The sequence below is a fragment of the Myxine glutinosa genome, chromosome 1 (assembly GCF_964187855.1).
Source record: "Myxine glutinosa chromosome 1, kmMyxGlut1.1, whole genome shotgun sequence".
NCBI lineage: Eukaryota > Metazoa > Chordata > Myxini > Myxiniformes > Myxinidae > Myxine > Myxine glutinosa.
In genome coordinates this window covers 225,617,570-225,639,230 of record NC_136261.1, presented here as the reverse complement: position 1 = coordinate 225,639,230, position 21,661 = coordinate 225,617,570, and the positions used below count along the sequence as shown (strand labels likewise).

The 21,661-nt window shown below is 45.5% G+C and overlaps 1 protein-coding gene across 1 annotated transcript in view; it reads right to left on the bottom strand.

Annotated features, from left to right (window-relative positions):
• LOC137413837 (RNA-binding protein FXR1-like) overlaps positions 1-21,661 on the bottom strand; it is an 83,871-nt gene that overhangs the window by 23,688 nt on the left and 38,522 nt on the right. Inside the window, exons 3-6 of the mRNA XM_068099268.2 lie at positions 11,181-11,274; positions 7,049-7,120; positions 6,744-6,892; positions 644-737 (exon numbers count right to left, since the gene is read on the bottom strand). Coding sequence (XP_067955369.2) covers positions 644-737; positions 6,744-6,892; positions 7,049-7,120; positions 11,181-11,274 — 409 coding nt within the window. The remainder of the gene's footprint in view (positions 1-643; positions 738-6,743; positions 6,893-7,048; positions 7,121-11,180; positions 11,275-21,661) is intronic.

The following is a 21,661-nucleotide window of genomic DNA, read 5'->3' as shown; positions in this document are numbered from 1 at the left end:
AAGGCCGCTATGACGCACTAGTAAAGTCATCAGTTCTATCGTGACAGCATCACAAAACTACTCGAACGTTGCCAGAAATGTGTAGAGCACAGTGGTGATTATGTTGAGAAAGAAATACACACGATGGAAGAATAAAGATTGATGTTAATATCTCACTTTGTTTCAGTCTATTACCTTTACCTGTTGAGGAGAAAAATAGGAGGCAATACTTTTCAACATACCCTTGTACTTACCCCACCCCTACCCCTCTCCATTCCACACAATTAAATCGAACTTTAGCTGCACCAAATGCATGCCCACAGAAATGAAAGGAAAAGCATTCCATTTTCTCACCACATCGTATAAGCGCTTGCCTTAAAATACCCTTATTAGAACACTTACACATGATCTGATCGTAACACAATTGAGAAAGCGTTAAACATTTGAACACAATCATACCTCCCTCCCCAAGCCCCCATCACCAACTTAAATGAGGTTGAAGTTTGGCTAGCCTTGATGCATTTGCATAATGTGGCAATTACAATCACAAGTGGAATTCAGTTGACAATTACACAAATACTTCACACACCACTGATTACTGCAATTAACCACAGATCTATTTTCAGATGCTATGTATGAGGATAATGACTATTACAAGCCTTACCATGATGACCAGGTGCTTGTCGTCACCCTTGTAAACAACCGAATGGGCTTCGATAGCCTTCTTGAAGTCTCGATGAACAGACTCTTCAGCACACCTACACGAGATCAACATATCATCATGCCCACAAAGGCTGGTATTTGAGGGGAAAAAAGATTAGGCAACAATGTGCAACATGTAAAAGGTTACAGTCAGAAATACTAGAACGGCACTTGGCAGAAAGAATACCGCTGATAGGCTGAACAGTTTGCATGTAGTATCCCACTGAGAGGTCAGATCAGGATTTGGACCTGAACCAAAATCTAATCGGCTCATTATTGTCACCGACCCAACTCATCCATCATATTTTGTCACATGTTGTCCACAACTTTTTGGAATATCATGTTTGGCCCTATCACTCAATGGTGAATAATCGTTTTTTTTTAAAAATTAACAATTCTCGTATCGGATCCGGATCTTCACCAAAATCAAATCGATTCGTCCTTGTCTCACACCCAACCTGCCCACCAATTTTCAGCCAAATCCATCCATAACTTTTTGAGATATTGTGCTACATATCGATTTTAGCCCCATTACTCAATGGTGAAGAATCACTTCAAAGAATTCTCTGATCCCGATTTGAATCTGGCCAGATCTGAATAAATTCTTCCTTGTCTCACTCCCAACCTGTCCGCCCAGTTTGGTCAGAATCCGTCCACAACTTATTGAGATGTGCTACATATCATTTTCGCCCCATCTCTCAATGGTGAAGAATCACTTTAAAAATTCTCAGATCCAGATTCATATCTTCACCATAATTGAATCATTTCGTCCTTGTCATATGCCCAACCTCTCCACCAAATTGTCAGAACCCGCCATCCAATCCAATCCGAAAAAATGACCGTCATCCAACTTCAGTGGCAGAGATAATAATATATCATAATCAGATTTCCTTTCTCAAAATTACCACAATGCTGCAAACGGAAATGGAAATGTGCGTACATAATATAGAGTTACTAGTGGGGTCACCCGTGGGAATCCCACGGGCATGGACGTGTGTGACATTTCGACATATTGAGTTATATGCTGCACCTGTTTCACAATATCACACACACACACACACACACACACACACACACACACACACACACACACACACACCTCGTTTTTTCATTTCTGTATCTCACAATTCGGTCTCTCTCTTATTCACACACCCACACAAACACACACACACACACACACACACACACACACACACACACACACACACACACACACACACACACACACACACACACACGTACACCGACACACATACACACACATACACACACATACACATATATACACACACACGCAAATACACATCCACACACATGCATGCACACGTACACACACATGTACACCGACACATGCATATACACATATGGATACACACACATGCACACACATACACACATGCATACACATACACACATATACATACATACACACACACACACACACGTACACACACATGTACACCCACACACATGCACACACATATATATACACATACAGACACACATATATACACATACAGACACACATATATACACACGTGTACACACACATGTACACTGACACACATGCACACACATACACATATGCACATACACACATATATACACACATATATATACACATACACATGTACACCCACACACACACATACACACACACAAACACATATACACATACAGACACACACATATATACACATGCACAAAAACACACACACACATATATACACACACATACACGCACACACACACGTACAGACAAATGTACATCGACACACATGCACACACATACACACATATGCACACACACATATATATATATATATATAATTATATATACACATACACACACACACATACACACACACACACACACACACACACACACACACACACACACACACACACACACACACACACACACACACACACACACGTCCCACATTTATATATCCCACATCACACATGTTTAAAGTGTACGTGCCCTTCCCCCCTCCCCCCCCCCCCGGCAACGCTGAGTACTTCTGCTAGTAACTAATGAAATAAAAACGAAGAAATATCTCTGGGTAATTTCCTGAAACTCGGTGAAATTCGCTGAAATTCGCTCGGTGTATCGGTGAAATATTTTATTTGGGCGGTGTATAATTGCTTCGAACGAAATATCTCAAAGCAATTTCCCGTCTGTGTTTCATGTCCATGCACACGTGAAATGGAGTTTGTTTTTGCACACGTGAAATGAACATGTGAACCTTTACTTCCGGATAATAATGTTGAATGAAATAAAAACGAAGAAATATAGTGGGGTCACCCGTGGGAATCCCACGGGCATGGATGTGTGTGACATTTCGACATATTGAGTTAGATGCTGCACATTCATTTTTACAAAATGGTTACTGGCAAGTCATCAGATCCAGAAATGGTGTAATGAACACAATTTATTTATTTCACATAATATGTGACCCCCTCACTCCTCTCCACCTGACACTCTCCTCTCTCCACCTGACACTCTCCTCTCTCCACCTGACACTCTCCTCTCTCCACCTGACACTCTCCTCTCTCCACCTGACACTCTCCTCTCTCCACCTGACACTCTCCTCTCTCCACCTGACACTCCTCTCCTCTCCAATCCCTCACATTCCTCTCCTCTCCAATCCCTCACACTTCTCTCCTCTCCAATCCCTCACTCTCCTCTCCAATCGCTCCTCACTCGCTTCTCCAATCGCTCCTCACTCGCCTCTCCAATCGCTCCTCACTCGCCTCTCCAATCGCTCCTCACTCGCCTCTCCAATCGCTCCTCACTCGCCTCTCCAATCGCTCCTCACTCGCCTCTCCAATCGCTTCTCACTCGCCTCTCCAATCGCTCCTCACTCGCCTCTCCAATCGCTCCTCACTCGCCTCTCCAATCGCTCCTCACTCGCCTCTCCAATCGCTCCTCACTCGCCTCTCCAATCGCTCCTCACTCGCCACTCCAATCGCTCCTCACTCGCCTCTCCAATCGCTCCTCACTCGCCTCTCCAATCGCTCCTCACTCGCCTCTCCAATCGCTCCTCACTCGCCTCTCCAATCGCTCCTCACTCGTCTCTCCAATCGGCTTTCCCCGTCTCGTTTCTCTCGTTTTTCTCCCGTCTCATTCTTTTTCTTGCTCCAAATCGGCCCGTCTCGCCCGTCGGAATCGGAAATCGGCCCGTCTTGCTTTCTTGCTTGCGCGTAAATAAATTGTGTTCATTACACCATTTCTGGATCTGATGACTTGCCAGTAACCATTTTGTAAAAATGAATGTGCAGCATCTAACTCAATATGTCGAAATGTCACACACATCCATGCCCGTGGGATTCCCACGGGTGACCCCGCAAGTTTGCATTGACGTTCGTCGATGGACTCGTTCGCCCGTCTCATTCGTTTTCTTGCTGCATCCTGTTCAAGTCTGCGTTCTTCATCGATCGTCTCATTCATTTTGGAAATAGAAGTTTCCACGTAGCGCATGAATTGTCGCGATCCTCAAGAGGAAGTGTCTCGTAATCATCAAATGATAAATGGCAAGTAAATTATATTGTGGAAAATTAAAGATTTCAAATAAACCTATTTAAAGTGTATGCGCACATAACTAATAAAAAAAACGAAGAAATATCTCTCGGTAATTTCCTGAAACATATTTTACTTCCGGCTAATAATGTTGAATGAAATAAAAACGAAGAAATATATGTCGGCATCATTGTTGACGTTTTTGTGACGACTGTCATCAAACGAAAAAGTAATATATCTTAACGGAAAAGCAAAAGCGAATTTTTAATATATATTGACACGTTGCCGTCGGTGTCATGTTGGGCGGTGTATGATACACCATGACGCGATTTTTAAAAATATATCTCTGCATTTTCCCACGTGTGTGGAATGTTTGTGGAAAATTAAAGATTTCAAATAAACCTATTTAAAGTGTATGCGCACATAACTAATAAAAAAAACGAAGAAATATCTCGGTAATTTCCTGAAACATATTTTACTTCCGGCTAATAATGTTGAACGAAATAAAAACGAAGAAATATATACACAAAGAATTAAGTTAAGCACCCCCCCCGTTTTTTTACAACCTCGCACATTACAAGTTTGTTGTCGTCAAAACAGTGTAATATACCCATGATATTGCTATATTTTCTGGAGAAGTGATATGATGGTCACATAAAAACATAACAATCATGCCGTTTTCAATATTTTATTCTGAATAATTTAAGGTGAAATTTTTTGGGAATTTTAGGCATATTTTCACCTCAATTTAAGTATGGAGCTATAGGTCCATCACGGACAGTGTGGATGACGTTTATGTTTTCTAACGTACAGTCATTGTTCTGAGATGACCTCTAGCGATCTTTGCGTCAATAACGTGTGTAGGACCCACGTGATCGGATCACTGACTCAACCCTACGTCTCATAGACCCTGTAAGCCGTCGTATGCGTTGCTGTGGCAGGTTGAACCCCCTCGAGCACGTTTGGGACATGTTGGGACGACAAATTGCGAAGATGGTCCCTCCAATAGCCAATCTGGATGAATTGGAACGTGCATTACATCGGTAATGGAACAACCTGCCACAGCAACGCATACGACGGCTTACAGGGTCTATGAGACGTAGGGTTGAGTCAGTGATCCGATCACGTGGGTCCTACACACGTTATTGATGCAAAGATCGCTAGAGGTCTTCTCAGAACAATGACTGTACGTTAGAAAACATAAACGTCATCCACACTGTCCGTGATGGACCTATAGCTCCATACTTAAATTGAGGTGAAAATATGCCTAAAATTCCCAAAAATTTTCACCTTAAATTATTCAGAATAAAATATTGAAAACGGCATGATTGTTATGTTTTTATGTGACCATAATATCACTTCTCCAGAAAATATAGCAATATCATGGGTATATTACACTGTTTTGACGACAACAAACTTGTAATGTGCGAGGTTGTAAAAAAACGGGGGGGGTGCTTAACTTAATTCTTTGTGTATATGTCGGCATCATTGTTGACGTTTTTGTGACGACTGTCATCAAACGAAAAAGTAATATATCTTAACGGAAAAGCAAAAGCGAATTTTTAATATATATTGACACGTTGCCGTCGGTGTCATGTTGGGCGGTGTATGATACACCATGACGCGATTTTTAAAAATATATCTCTGCATTTTACCGCGTGTGTGGAATGTTCTCAATTATTGCCTGACACCGAGTCTGAAACCATCGATAAAAATGAAATCATATGATGAGTTAGATTGGAGATAAAGGCGTGAGAGAGACTCAATGGCCTTGAAGTTACAGGCATTTGAGAATTCATTTCGTTCTATAAAGGGCAACTTTCATTGGATTTTCTTCCCGTTTTTTTTCAACCGAGTCTAAAACTATGTTAGCGACTGTGAAAAATGAAATGATATATCGAATTTGATTTGAAATAAAACTGGGAGAGAGAGCAAGACACCACGGGCCTACAAAACAGGCCTCAAAGCTATGCGAGTTAATAAAATGGTGGATATTTGTTTATAATTATATGAAGCCACTCCCAGAATGGGTGGAGCTATGGGTGGAGCTATGGGTGGAGCTACTCTGCAAACCACACCCCGGACAGACACCCAACAGACAGACAGACAGAATCATCTACGGCTATTATAATATAGATATGCAAAAACTGAAAACTTGAAAAGCACGCAATGGCCCTGATTCTTAAAGGGGAGAAAACGCATCGGCCTTGCAACAAAGAGCGGAGAAGAAGAAAAAACAACACTCGTGCACGAGAAGAGCATGAACAATAACATTGTTTTAAAACATGCACAAGACGGGGAATTTTTGTAGCCTCATGTCATATTACGACTTTAGAAAAAAAATGGAGGACAACAAAATTAGCGATTGCTGCACACAGACCCTGTACTAGATGTGACGTTTCTGCAAATGGGGCAGTGGCTCGCTATATCCACTCAAGTATCACCACAAAACAAGCAGTGTCTATAGCTTCAGACAGAACTATAGCATTATAAAACACATGAAGCAAGCAAATGTTTGAGTATGCCACAGAGAACTCACTCATCCTGCAAATCATCAGGCACAGGAACCACTATTTTGTGGAACGTGTCTTTGCTGATGGGCTTGTTGGGGTTGACTGCACGGAGACGCTCCAGCATGACAATCTCACTGAATGCAGCATCACAGACTGCATACTCAATTACGTAGAACTGTGGGTAAAGTCAGAGAAAGGCATTGTCATTTGCAATAACATTGTTTTTTAATCAATATCAATCATAAGACAACATGGAGGGAACAAAGCTCTGAAATAGCAAGTAAACTTAAAAAAAGAAAAAGAATAACAATAATATAATTAATAAACTTACATCACCCTTTATCATGCGGACGCGAGCAAGCCACCAACCACATGGTTCCTGCTCATTTGCTCGAGAAGAAACCTGCAAAACAAAGCACACAAGGGCTTATGGCCTACTCAACACCCATTGAATACCCCTCCCCTAAAAAAAAAGTCACTTTCCCATTCCACATTTGAAAACATTTCAACTGAAAGCTCATGCAGGGTGATTCAAGGTATGTGGTTGTATGGTGAGACATCAGATATGTGCGTGCTTCTCATGCATGTGCTACACTTGTGAATGTCTGCAGCTGTAGAGCAAACCAGGTAGGGTTTGAAACAGCAGAGGGCTTAACTTGTGCACCTTTTCTTGGTTGCTTTATGCAGCTTCCGTTGGCTAGAAGAGCAGGGGGTTAATTATGAAGATCCTAGCCACTTCGGGATAATTGATTAGGTGAGAGCCGATTGGTTATTCCACCAATTTACAAGTGAGAAGATGTCACGATTGGACACTACGTGCTTTCGATTGGGAACCATCATGTACTGTTTGGCAAGCAGACTGCAGGCCACGGTGGTAAAGTCAGCTGTGGATGCCTGGAGAATGGCAGATAGCCAAACAGGCAGCGCTGGCCACTCAAAGTTGGTGGCCAATGAGAGGGACCAGCAGAGCATGGTGAGCGGTCCAGTAGGTGGAAAGGACGGTGTCAGCACATGTGCGCGACCGTTGGAAGTTGGACCTGGAGGAAAATCCTTCCTCAGTTTGGCCGTAACGCTTTCGTATCCTGGCCTCATCGCTTTATCACATTTTTCCTGTCCTCTTCCACCCCTTGCCACACTTTGCTCTTCACGACCATCGTCGTCCTGTAGCCACAACCAGCTGATGCCAGCCTCGAGTCCTCACCTGGGCGTTCTCCTTTGTTGTGCGAGTCCGGTATTTGTCGCCGGCTGGGCATTTATGTATTTCTTGTTGCATATAAGATTATGTTTCTTTCCCCCCTTTCATTCCTATCTGTGTCTGTTGACCACCAGATAGATATGTGCCTTTATTTATTGAGCATTCCACCCTCCATTTTCCCTGAATACTTTGTGAATAACCCCCTTTTAACGACAAGAAGCATTTTTCCGCCTTTTGCCTTTCACGCACGAACATCACCAGTTTCAGGTTCCGGTTGGGTGATCTTTGGGAAACATAATTATTCAAAACACATTACAATTATTAAGAACACAGTAACCTTTGGCATCCGCGGAGGTCTTAAACCATCCGGCTCAGACGATTTGTGTTAACAGACACATCTGACGTGACAATAAAGAGACAGGGTGTACACGAAGTGCTAGTGCAACTTTTTTGATGTGCACATGGTAGAAAAAAAAACTGCAAATGGTGTATGTGTATGAAGCATCATATGAAATGGTGTATGAAAGAATGAGTTAGATCGAATGGGTTTGTCTGGTTGTCGTCCAAAAAATGAAAAAAAAAAATTTAACAAAACCTGCAGATATATCTCCAATATAAAAGAAAATGCCAGTTTGTGTGTTTGTACAGAAGTCTGTCCCCCTACATAAGGGTATGTTTCAAAGGCCAATCTTTTAACATAAATGTGTGTTCACTGGGGACTATTTTTGAGGATAAAACAACCTCGAAAAAAACATTTTCCATAAAAGAGTAATCAAGTCTGAAATTGAAATTGTAGATGGTGGCTTGAAAACCAAGCCTCAAGGGCGGTGTGCAGAAGCGTTTCTTTTTTTTGCATAATAATGAATACAATGCGAAGGGAGGTGAAATTCGCTGCACATGATGTGTAATGCATGCAGAGTAAAGCGAGTGTTCATTTCCATCCATATGTCTAATAAATAAAGAAAATCTAAGCACACCTGACAATCGGCTGAGGCTTCAGCCTTTTGCACGCTCACGAGGCTTTACTTTTGAATAAACTGGTCCAACCCAGTTTATCTGCCATTCTCCAGGCATCCTCACACTTCCCCCAAACTGGTCCAACTTTTGAATAAACTGGTCCAATATGAAATCTTTCCTCTTCTCCAATGGCTTGATCTCTGATCATCAATTTGGTTTCAGACCTGGACACTCTACTCTGGACATGCTGCTTCTGCTTTCTCAACAATGGATGGAGGTCCTCAATGCCAAACAGGAAATTAGAGCAGTCTCCCTTGACATATCACGTGCCTTCGATACGGTCTGGCACCCCGCTCTGCTCACCAAACTCTCCTCTTTTGGTATCCATGGAAATCTCCACGCATGGCTGGCGGATTTCCTCTCTAGTCGTAGTCAACGTGTGGCCCTGAATGGGTTTCTCTCATCTCCTCTTCCTGTTCAGGCTGGAGTTCCACAAGGCAGTGTTCTAGGCCCTGTCCTTTTTCTGGTCTTCATCAATGATCTCTCTGACTCTCTTGAAAATCCTCTGTATCTCTTTGCTGATGACTCTACTCTCTGTCGCTCCATTCTTCATCCCTCAGATCGGCAGTCTGCTGCCTCCTCACTCTCTGCAGACCTGGACAAAATCACAGACTGGGCATACAAGTGGAACATGTCTTTCAATCCTGACAAATCTCACACTCTTACGATGTCTCTCCGAAAAGACCGACTGGACAACCCTCCCATCCACTTTCTGAATAATCCTCTCCAAGAAGTTCTGTCACTCAAGCTTTTGGGTCTCACTATCTGCCATGATCTTTCCTGGGAAAACCACATTTCAAATCTGGCCTCCAAAGCCAGTCGCCGACTGGGCATCCTCCGTCGTGCGAAGTCCTTCCTTGGCACACCTGAGCTCCTCACCACATACAAGGCTTTCATCCGCAGCTCAATGGAATACTGCTCTCCCCTCTGGGCTGGTGCTCCTGCCTCACACCTAGCTCGTCTTCACGCTGTTGAAACCAAAGCATTCAGAATCATTGGAATCTCCCGCGATGAAGCTAACTCCAAGGGCCTCTCACTCACTCACCGCAGGCAGGTTGGTGGTCTTTCCATCTTCTACCGACTCCTCTCTGGCCTTGCCCCCCCAGCTCTCTCTGGGCTCTGTCCCGCAAATATTCCTACAGGTCGCACAAGATCTGCCTGCAACCCTCTTATGGTCAAACTGCCAAAATCAAGACTCTCTGCTCACCTTCACTCCTTCATTCCTCTTTTCTCCCGCCTCTGGAACAAACTCCCTCACTCTCTTCAATCCCACTCCACCCTCCAGGTCTTTAAAACAGCTGTTCACCACCATCTCTTATCTTCCCCCATCCAAAACCTTGATCTTTTCTACCCCCGCTAATTTCACCCCAATTCCACTTTTTTGAAATACCAACTTCTGTCCTGGAAGTCATTGGTGTCCTTGTGTTTTATACTTCTCCCTCCACCCCCCCCCCCCCCTTCCCATGCCTCCTCCCCCCAAGCCCTCTCCCTTCCACACATCTCCCTGCTCTCAAATGTTGTGTTTGTGTGCTTCACCTTCTCTCCCCATCTTGTTTTCCGCTCCCGCTTTTTATATATTTTGTTTGTCTGGTTGATTTGTTTGTGAAGTAAATGTTAGCTCTTTCACGAGCCTCGATTCAGTATACAAAAAAAAAAAAAAAAAAAAAAAAAAAAAAACCCGTCATATTTGACTGGCTTTTTACGAGTACATTCGCAGGGGATACGTTGCTGTAAAATGCCACGAATGTCGGAACCGTGAATGTGGGGACATCGTTTCAATGGGAAAAGGGGGGATAGGTTCCCAGCAGTTCCTGATTCACGGAAAAATCCCACGAATGTCGAGGAAAATCCTGCGAATGTCGAGGAAAATCCTGCGAATATCGAGGAAAATTCCACAAATGTCAATTGTGAATGATGGGATATCCCACAAAGCAATGTTCACAGTATAAATGGTGGGATATCCCATGTAGCTATGTTCACAGTGTGAATGGTGGGCTGTCCCACGGAGCAATGCTCACAGTGTGCAACCCTTTACCACTTCAATTTCTGTCATTGTGCCAAAATAATGTGAAGATGGCATGGCCCCTTAGGCAAAAAGGTAAAAGTCTCAGAATCAGCAAGCCTGCTAATGCAAGCTACATTCATCTTCAAAGAATACCCAGTTGAAGCACAAAATCTGTAGATATTTTATCAGTCTACAGCCATACAAAGCCATTAATCTCACAATCCTCAGCCTATTATAATTACTCACCTCTACTTCACTACTTTCTTGTATTTCCTTGCTGAAGTCTGCAGGTGGGGGCAGCCGCACATCTTGGAAGGGGATCTGACGCTCAGGTTGCCAGCTGAGATAGCAGAGGGAAGGCAGAGCAGCGGTGCACATGTTAGCAATGTGGCATAATATGAGGTATATTTTATTTTATCGAGTGATACAAGTTTTGGGTTGGCTCAACTAGCTGAGTTTCTATATTGTAATCTGTTGATCGAGTGTTTAAATCCTGACAGCAGTGGGCTGACAATCATGAACAATCCAGCGTTCACTGCACTGGGGTTGATGGCAGCTTACCAAATTCGATAATGACCTCAATGGAAGAGCAAAAATATATATATACATACAGTCAGACCCCGCTATTCACGGTTCCGATACAAGGGCCCAACAAGGACGAAACCAGGTCGGTAACTATGAGTTTTGCATACACTTGTGACAGTATCTGAATTTAACATCAATAAAGACACACTGCTATATGGCTCCTCCAGAGTTTGGCAGGCAATGCGGACATGGCGATGACGTCATGACGTTCGCTGATTAGGTTGGAGCACCAAATTACAGATGCTAATGAGTTACTCCCAACCGCATCCAGGTCGACTCCATATAGTGAGTGGATACCAGAGATAATGTTACCGTGTGGCAGGCAGTCCTTATCACTCCCAGTAAGGTGCAGCAGTAGCTGAATGGGACACCTTACTGGCGGTTCCCCACTGATGGTATGAAGTCGCATAATGACCGATATATATTATATATTATATATTGGTTCACGAGTAATCAAACAGAGTGACCACTATATTCGTCATGGGTGTGTGTCTGTCTGTCTGTCTGTCTGTCTGTCCGCAGCATAACTACCCAATGATATCATCCGATCTTGATGAAACTTGGGTGGGAGGTTGATATCATGATCTCGTTGTGTCCTGCCTAGAGTGGGCGTATTGCGCCCATTGTGGGCGGAGCGACGCCCAAAAAAGATGTCTTTTTAGGGGGTAATCGAGTTCAAGCTACATCTTCTCCAAGGGCGTTGGTGGAATCTGACAGGGGTTTCGGTATTTGGTTAGGCCAATGTCATGTGTCCAGACCCACAGAGCTCGATTTTTCATTTTCGCCCCAAGGTCAAGGTCACAAGGTCACAAAATTTAGAATAGTCGATTTTTGATGGTTTTATTACATTGTTCGCTTCCTGATAGGGGGAAATGTCGTACATGATCTTATATTATCACATACATCATGAAATACAAGTTTTCCAAAAAATTTCAGAATCTTCGACATTTGATCTTTGAAGGTCACAAAGGTCAAATTTTCAAAGTTGTCGGAATCGCACCAAATTTTCGGTTTTGTGTAGCTAACTAACCTCATAACTGATTATACATTATTTTCTATCTCATTTCAAGGTCAGTAACCTTCGTTTTGACATTTCCAGGCCAGCACCACACACAATTACGTACAGCTGGCTCTTAAAGACCTGCGCATGCAGCGCATTGGGGCCCTTTGTAAATAGGCATGTACACCATATGTCGGGGGCCGACACCTGCCACGTGGGCCCCCGACCCCCCCAGTCCGTGCATGTTTCGGTTATAGTCCGTCCTTTGTCAGTGAATACCGCTCGCTCGTGAACCATCGTCGTCTCCTGACTTATTTTACATTTTATATCATTTATACTTATTTTATACTTATTTTATATTATTTTTTCACACTTAGCCCCTCGCAGGAATTTGATTCCTGTTTATAAAATTGTATTTGAATTAATCTTCAATGCATTTCTACTCATTCACACATACATACGCATACATATACTTACGCTAACATTCGGGGTCTGCCTAGCAGGCACGTAAGACATCGGCCATTATAAAGCTCGCTGTGTTAAGTGTGGAAAAGTTCTGAGGAGATTGCGGCTGGCTCAATAGCGCAGTGGGCTGTTGACGCGTAATCAACGGAGGTCCGTGGTTCGAGCCCCGCATTGAGTCAGAATTTTTTCACACTTAGCCCCTCGCAGGAATTTGATTCCTGTTTATATATATATATATGTATGTATATATATATATATATATATATATATATATATATATATATATATATATATATATATATATATATATATATTGTTGCGGAAATGAGGATTGTGTTTTTTTTGATTGTGTTGTATTGTATTGTAAATTGTTATGAATTATTGTTTAGTCTGAGCCCTCCTTGCTCCAGTGTGTATAAAGGTCAAAGGGCGTTCCGGTAGTTAATTCCATAAAGCATACATTGAAGGACACTATAATACCCTTGTTCAGTAGTTTATTTCCTTATTATGTGTATTAGGGTAAGGCCTTGTCTTCCATTAAAATGACACTCCATTGCACCAAGTGAAATAAGATAGATTCCCTTCATTCTTCATTCCCATTCCCAAAAACCTCCATTTCCCCTTTCGTCATGGCCAAGCCTCAATTTGCCAATTACATCCCCTCCAAAACCACCATTGAACATGTGCTCGGGTCGGGGAAGAAAGGCGTGCCCGCCCGTCGTCATCAAGGGCGGAGCCAGAGGGTCGCGCGACCAACCATGGCCGAGGTGAGCACACCGATGGGCGTGTCCTGAAGGCCGGCGGCTTTATAAAAGCGCGGGCGCAAGAGTGGTGAGAAGTTGCGTAAGGAGGTCCATGACAAGAGAGGTCCATGACAAAGAGAGGTCCATGACAAGAGTGGCGGCTGCATCCACAGCAGCTTGAGCCACCAAAACTGCATCCACAGCAGCTTGAGCCACCGAAACTGCAGCCACAGCAGCTTGGGGCCTGGACGGCAGTTTGGAGCAGGGCCGCGAAGGAACGGCGGCTGCCCAACGCGCAGATCGTGCTGCAGGACCCGGTGGACCTCCCTCTCCCTCCAGCCATCCAACTCCTGCCATTCCTATCATCATCCCCCGTGTAAGTGTGTTCGTAGTCTGTCTTTTGTCTTGTCCCTGGGAATAAGTTAAGTCTGTGAGATAAGCTAGTATTTTCACTGTGTCTCTAATATCTTCTGTATATTATTTTCTTATCTTTCCTTCTTCCTTGGTTATTTTGAGCATGTAAATAATAGGAATAAATTTAGTAGTATTGCCAACCTTTTCGTCTTCTTCTTCTTCACATCCGTGTCGCTTTTGTCTTTTCCCTATTGAATATCTGTGGCGCGATCTGGCCAACGCTCGGGAATCGGGTTAGTCGGGGTAACTGTACGACCGCGGGGCCTCCGCTCGGCAAAACGAACATCTTATCCGCGGTCCGTAACAATTGGTGTCTGGGAGTGAGATATGAGGCCTGAACCAAATTTTTAAAACATGTATAAAAAAATATTTGGTCAAAATTTGGAGCGGCCAAAATTTGGTTTGTTTTAAAGAAAACCCCGAATTTTGAAATCGCGCCATGGCTGGTCAAGGCGACGGGATGTCGGTGGGAGAGATAGACGGGGTAGAATCGACCCAGGACCTCGGGGAAATGTATGTGGATGAAAGAGAGGAGGAGAACATTGGCAATGTGGTTGAGGAGGTTTCAGGCGCGCAAAATGGCGCTCTCGTGCACGAGGTTACGGGCGCGCAAAATGGCGCCTCGCACATGGCTACGGCGACCGCGCCCGCGACCGTAACAGCGCCACCGGTGGATTTGAACCTTTTTATGATGCAAATGAAGGCCCTTATGGACAAGAATAGTGAGCAATTGGGAGACCAAATTGGAGGTTTGAAAAACAGTATGGGTGAAATGAGTGAGCGATTGGAGGGCCAAATGGGGGCAATGAGGGACGAAGCGAGGGGTACCGGTGAGGGGTTAGACAAGAAATTTGAGGAGTTAGACAATAATTTTAAGGGGTTAGACAATAATTTTAAGGTGTTAGACAAGAAATTTGAGGGGTTAGACAATGGGATAGAAGGCGTGAAACATGGGTTAACGGGGGTGGAAAATAGAATGGCTGCCCAGGAGAATCAGATAGAAGGGGTGAAAAACGGGTTAAGGGGGCTAGAAGATAGAATGGAAGGCAAATTGCGGGAAATAGGGGAGCAATCCGCCAGAGAAATTAAACAAATGGGAGAGCAGATAGAGGAGGTGAAAATCGGGGTAGAAACCAAATTGGATGCTCAGAGGGATGAATTGGGACAGATGAGGGTGGCATCTACAAAAGAGAGGGGGGAGATGAAGAAGGAGATACGACGAGGTGTGAGTGAGGAGGTCTCGGGGGTACGCGAGGAGGTAAAGCGAGGTGAAAAGCGTATGGAGAAAGAGGTGAGGAATAATACGGCTAGGTTACAGGGGGGAATAGAGGGTCTGACGAGGGGAGAGAACAGCTGACAGTGGGACAAAAGGAACTCGTGGACCAAGTGGAAAAGAACACTGCAATAATCGGGGGGTTAAAAGCGACACAAAACGACATTAAAAATGACTTAATAGCGACACAGAGGCAATGTCAGATGGTACGTGAGGGACTGACAACAAGGTTGGACGAGGTGACAGAAGTAATGGAGACGAACGACCGGGAGGTGAGGACGCACATAGAGACGGTCAAGGTAGCCTTAGAGGACGAAATTGAGGAGACACACCGGGAAATAAAAGAGGTGAAGCAAAAGTTCGAGAAGGTGGAAGAGGGGGTGAGTGAAATTAAGAAGAGACGGACAGAAACTAAGAGAGAAATACAGGAGGAGGTGATGGAATATGTACAAGGTCTGTGTTCAAATCATGATTATGTGCTCACTAACCAAATAAAGAGTTTGCAGGTGGCGGAGGAGGTGCGACGACGAGGTGCCAAGGTGAGTGGCGATATACGAGGAAATGTATATGATGTGAGGGGAGCTTCAGTCGGCTTGGGGGTTGATTTGGATCCGGGTGTTCGTGAGAGGCCAATGGTGAGATGTATGACTGGTACGGTGTGCGAAAGAGGAGGTGTGCGAGAATGTCCGACTCTGGGGTGTGTGAGGAAAAAGTGCGCGCCGAGGAGTGAGTGTGCTGTCGAGAGTGAGTTGGTCGTAGCGCGTGTGCGAGGGGGCACATGGAAGCGCGGAGTGGTGAGTGTTACAGAGGATGTAACGGGAGAGTGTGCGCAAGAGTGTGCGCGAGAAAGGTGTATAACGGACAGGTGCATGAGGAAAGAGTGCGCTGTCAAAAGTAAGGGAGAATGATCACCTGTGGTGAGTGTTACGGAGGAAGTAACGGGAGAGTGTGCGCAAGAGTGTGCGCGAGAAAGGTGTGTAACGGACAGGTGCATGAGGAAAGAGTGCGCTGTCGAGAGTAAGGGTGAGTGCGCTGTCAAGAGTGGTGGTGAAAGTAGTGAGAGTGACACGGAGCGTGAGTTGGTTGTGACAGGTGAGAAAGGATGCACACCTGGAATGGTAGAGCATGTGTGGGAATGCACACTTGAGTTGGTAGTGAGGCACGTGGTTGGGTGTGCAAGTGAGAGCACACCTGTGGTTGTCACGGAGGAGGTGACCGAGAAGGGGGCGCGAAGAGGTGTGTTGGTGAGGTGTGCGAACGACGAGTGTGTGCAAAGGTGTGCGGTGGTCAGGTGTGTGACCCAGTCTGTGAGCGAAAGAACGAGTACAATAACGAAGTACGCGGGGTGTATGGGCGGCGTTGGAGCACCGAGCTCGGTGAGGGTGAAAGGGGTAGCGTATGCATGAGAGCATGCAGGTGAAGCATCGACGGTAACCGGGTTAGCGGTTAGAACGACATTTAGCCGAATCGGGTCCTCGGTGCGCGCCGAGCAGCTTCGCGTGCCGCGAGGACCAGCGGGGATCCGAACCACGACGGTTTCGAAAGAACCGCCGTACGCGATCCACGCTGGGCCTCGCTCGGAACGGCCGCGTCCATGCTCCACTAGGCGGAGCGGGGAGCCCGATAGGAAGGGTCGTCATGGCGACCCCTTTTTGTTGAGGCGTTCCGGCAGGTCGAGATCGGGCCATTGGATGGCTCTGTGCCGAGGTGGTGCGTGGGATCTCGGCCCGGGTAAGCGTCCTTCCCTGCACCGAATGCCGGACGCATCCAGCCGCTGGCACCAAACAACCCGCATTCATTGCTCGGCTTTACGAAGCCGAGCTTTAGAAGTGAATTGGCGCACCGAGAGGCACTAGTGAGTGAGTAGACTGTGTGACGAGAATAGTGTTTTGGCCCCGAAATTAGAAAAACAAAATTTGAGGATTGGCAAAGGATTGGCAGAGTGATGATTGGCAGATTGGTAGTGATTGGCAAATTTTTGATTGGCTGGAATTTGGTGAGCAAAATTGGTAGGAGAAGATACCCGATGCGGTGGGATGGCAACTCTGCCATCCCTCATAACGGGGGCAAAGGAGCACTAGACTTATGGGGTTTATGGCAGTGAAAACTAGCCCGGGAGGGTTAGGATATAATGATAGGGACCAAGAAGATGACCTTAGGTGACGGTAAGATTAGTTAGTGACAATGATACCTGTAGTGGGGACGCAGGTAGATTAGTGTGGATGATAATGACGTGGTATGTGCTTAGTTTAAAGGGAAGACGGGGAGCACTAAGTTAGCAGGGCAACAGGTAGATTAGATGATGCCGTGTGTATGGTGAACAGGTGTGATTGCACAGGTGTGCAACTGGACAGGTGTATGGAGCAGTGTTTGAGTGAGTGATGGTGATGGGTGTTGTGTTGACCAAATGGTCCAGGAAGGAAGGAGGGTGCAGGTGGCACCAGGTGTGATTGCACAGGTGTGCAACAACAGGGGTATGGAGAATGGTCGTGTGAAATACATGGAGTGTGGAATATATGGTACTGTGGAATATATGGAGTATTGGAATGGATGGTCGTGGAGTGAGTATGGTGGAAACTATGGAGTGGAGTGGATGGTGCGAAGGTGTGAATGGGGGAAGGATGGACCCCCATCACGAATACCCGGGGAGGGTAGTGTAAGTGTTAGGTCGAGGGTATAGGTAAATTGTGATTGGATATTGGCATCTGTGGTGCGGGTGGAAGAATGGTGATTGGATGGGTGCATTAGTGTTGTAGAAATGGCTGGGCGTGTAGCCTGTTAGTGTGTGTAGTTGGTTTGGGCACTCCACCACTGTGAGGATGTCGGCCAGGTGAGGCCGCAGGTGGGCTCTGGGAGCCGGTAGAGTTGTTGTGGATGGGGCCCGAGGATCCGGAGGACGGACCCGGGTAGCCCAGTGCCAGAGGGCACTGAGGGGTGACTGAGCCAGGAGGGGCCTTCCCCAGTTAGATAGGTTCGGGTGAGGAGCTAGGTAAGCTCGGGTGGCAACTGCAGTGGTGGAGGTGTGCAGGTGGATAGACCTGCTGGGAGAGCTACACGACCCAGCCCGGAAATTGTGCAAGGGCACCGGGAGATGAATCGGGGGAGTGAGACCCCAAATTGAGAAGCACCACAGTTTGGTCAATGGGAATTGGTTTTTAGAACCCATAGAGTAAGTTGGCCAATGGCTTGGCAGGGAAAGACCCCGGGTAGTGTAAAGTGTGTTAAAGTCATTTAGAGGATCGTTAGGATTGAAGTCTCCTCGCACCATCTACATCCACTCACCTGAGATGATGTACCTCCACACCATGCCATGTTTTATTATTTTTATTGTGCAGATGTTTGGAATGTGAGACGCATCATGACGTGGGTGTGACATTGTGCTTGATGTTCCATCTCTTCCTCCTTATGAGGATTGATGATGAATTTGGTAATGGCAAATTTTGGATAGAGGGATTGTAGGAACGAATTTGGTATAGGGGAAATATGGGGAAGACGTGACGATAGCGACGGATTTGTAAAGGTGTAGATTTTGTACATATGGGGTGAGGGCAAGGGTAGTGTAGGTGACAAGGGGGGGTGACGTACGGTAGGGACGAGCTTTTCTCACTTTGCTCTCCGTACGCACTTCGCCTTGCATTGCCTTATTGATGTGTACCCTTGTGACCTTACCCCTCGCTCATCTGTCTTTCCCCCCCCCCCCCTTTGTCTCCCACATGAGGACCTGTGCGCCACTGGGCGCCGAGGGGAGCGTGCGTGAGTCCGCCATTGTGCACCCGGAACTCCCAGAACCAGCTGTCTGCATCGATGCACCACATTATGGACCACATGTCTGTGGCCGAGCACCACTGATGGACCCCATGGGTTGGGGCATGGCCCCTCTGCTGGAACCGGCCATGAAGGCCCGAAATCTTGCTGGCGGACCTTGGCCACAGGGCACCGATGCCCCACAGGTGAACCATACATAGTCGGCCCCTGTGGGCCATAAATAAATACAAATGGACACGTTGGGTGCAAGTCCTATTACAAATAGGCCGCCAGCAAGGGAAGATGACAACACCAGGAAAATAATAATAGCCAGCAGAGGGAGCCGAAGAGCAAGAGACCACCTGCAGGGTTAGGGGTTGTTGTTTTTATTTTTATTGATGAACAATGATGACTGTGCACCGATTGGTGCTTGAGGGTGCTTTGGTGCGTTTTTGGGTGCTTTCAGGGTGCAAGAGTGGCAGAGCAGACTGTCTCCCCCCCAGAAAGAACAATCACAGGTCCTGGGTTGCATTTTGTAAATAAAAGTAACGTCAGTGTACATAATGCTCCCCACCATCAATGTATAGTTTGAAGACCATTCCGCAATTCGGTTAGCTGTGGGCGTGAGTCTGTTAGGTAGGGTGCAATGGAGCAGCGGGACATCTGTATTTATGTTTTAAGACTGTCGCACTCAGGGTCAGGTTAAAAGTAGAGGGAACTACACCTACGTGTCACACTAAATTAAAGTTATAGGCCCGGGACGTGCCTAAGAGGAGGAGGGTGCAGTGTTGCGGAAATGAGGATGGTGTTTTTTTTGATTGCGTTGTATTGTATTGTAAATTGTTGTGAATTTTTGTTTAGTCTGAGCCCTCCTTGCTCCAGTGTGTATAAAGGTCAAAGGGCGTTCCGGTAGTTAATTCCATAAAGCATACATTGAAGGACACTATAATACCCTTGTTCAGTAGTTTATTTCCTTATTATGTGTATTAGGGTAAGGCCTTGTCTTCCATTAAAATGACACTCCATTGCACCAAGTGAAATAAGATAGATTCCCTTCATTCTTCATTCCCATTCCCAAAAACCTCCATTTCCCCTTTCGTCATGGCCAAGCCTCAATTTGCCAATTACATCCCCTCCAAAACCACCATTGAACATGTGCTCGGGTCGGGGAAGAAAGGCGTGCCCGCCCGTCGTCATCAAGGGCGGAGCCAGAGGGTCGCGCGACCAACCATGGCCGAGGTGAGCACACCGATGGGCGTGTCCTGAAGGCCGGCGGCTTAATCGCCGGAGGCGTTATAAAAGCGCGGGCGCAAGAGTGGTGAGAAGTTGCGTAAGGAGGTCCATGACAAGAGAGGTCCATGACAAAGAGAGGTCCATGACAAAGAGAGGTCCATGACAAAGAGAGGTCCATGACAAGAGTGGCGGCTGCATCCACAGCAGCTTGAGCCACCGAAACTGCATCCACAGCAGCTTGAGCCACCGAAACGGCAGCCACAGCAGCTTGGGGCCTGGACGGCAGTTTGGAGCAGGGCCGCGAAGGAACGGCGGCTGCCCAACGAGCAGATCGTGCTGCAGGACCCGGTGGACCTCCCTCTCCCTCCAGCCATCCACCTCCTGCCATTCCTATCATCATCCCCCGTGTAAGTGTTCGTAGTCTGTCTTTTGTCTTGTCCCTGGGAATAAGTTAAGCCTGTTAGATAAGCTGGTATTTTCACTGTGTCTCTAATATCTTCTGTATATTATTTTCTTATCTTTCCTTCTTCCTTCGTTATTTTGAGCATGTAAATAATAGGAATAAATTTAGTAGTCTTGCCAACCTTTTCGTCTTCTTCTTCTTCACATCTGTGTCGCTTTTGTCTTTTCCCTATTGAATATCTGTGGCGCGATCTGGCCAACGCTCGGGAATCGGGTTAGTCGAGGTAACTGTACGACCGCGGGGCCTCCGCTCGGCAAAACGAACATCTTATCCGCGGTCCGTAACAATATATATATATATATTTATATATATATATATATATATATATATATATACACACACAAATATATGTCCATGTTTAAATTTTTGGTGTGAATAAAGGCCAGGTCTGAAATGAAATTCTCCCACAAATGTTGCAGTAAAATGCAAGTGACGAAGAGGCGTTAGCACGTCTTCAGGTGATATTGGTCTCTCTGGCCTTTTTTATACATAATATATATGTATAAAATATATGTATATGTATATACATATATATACAGTCGTGGCCAAAAATATTAGCACCCTTGAACTTTTTTCAAATAATGCACCATTTCTTCCAGAAAATTGTTGAAAATACAAAATATTTTTGGAAACGATGGAATTGAACTCAACTGTGGTCAGTTCCAGGTGCCTGCAATATAAAAATCACTCATTCAACCAGTTTGAATGGAGAAAAGGAATCATTCTGCTGTTTTCTGTCACTGTGTGCACCGCAATGAGCATGGAGAAAAGGAAGAAAACCAGAGAATTGTCTGAAGAGGTCAGACA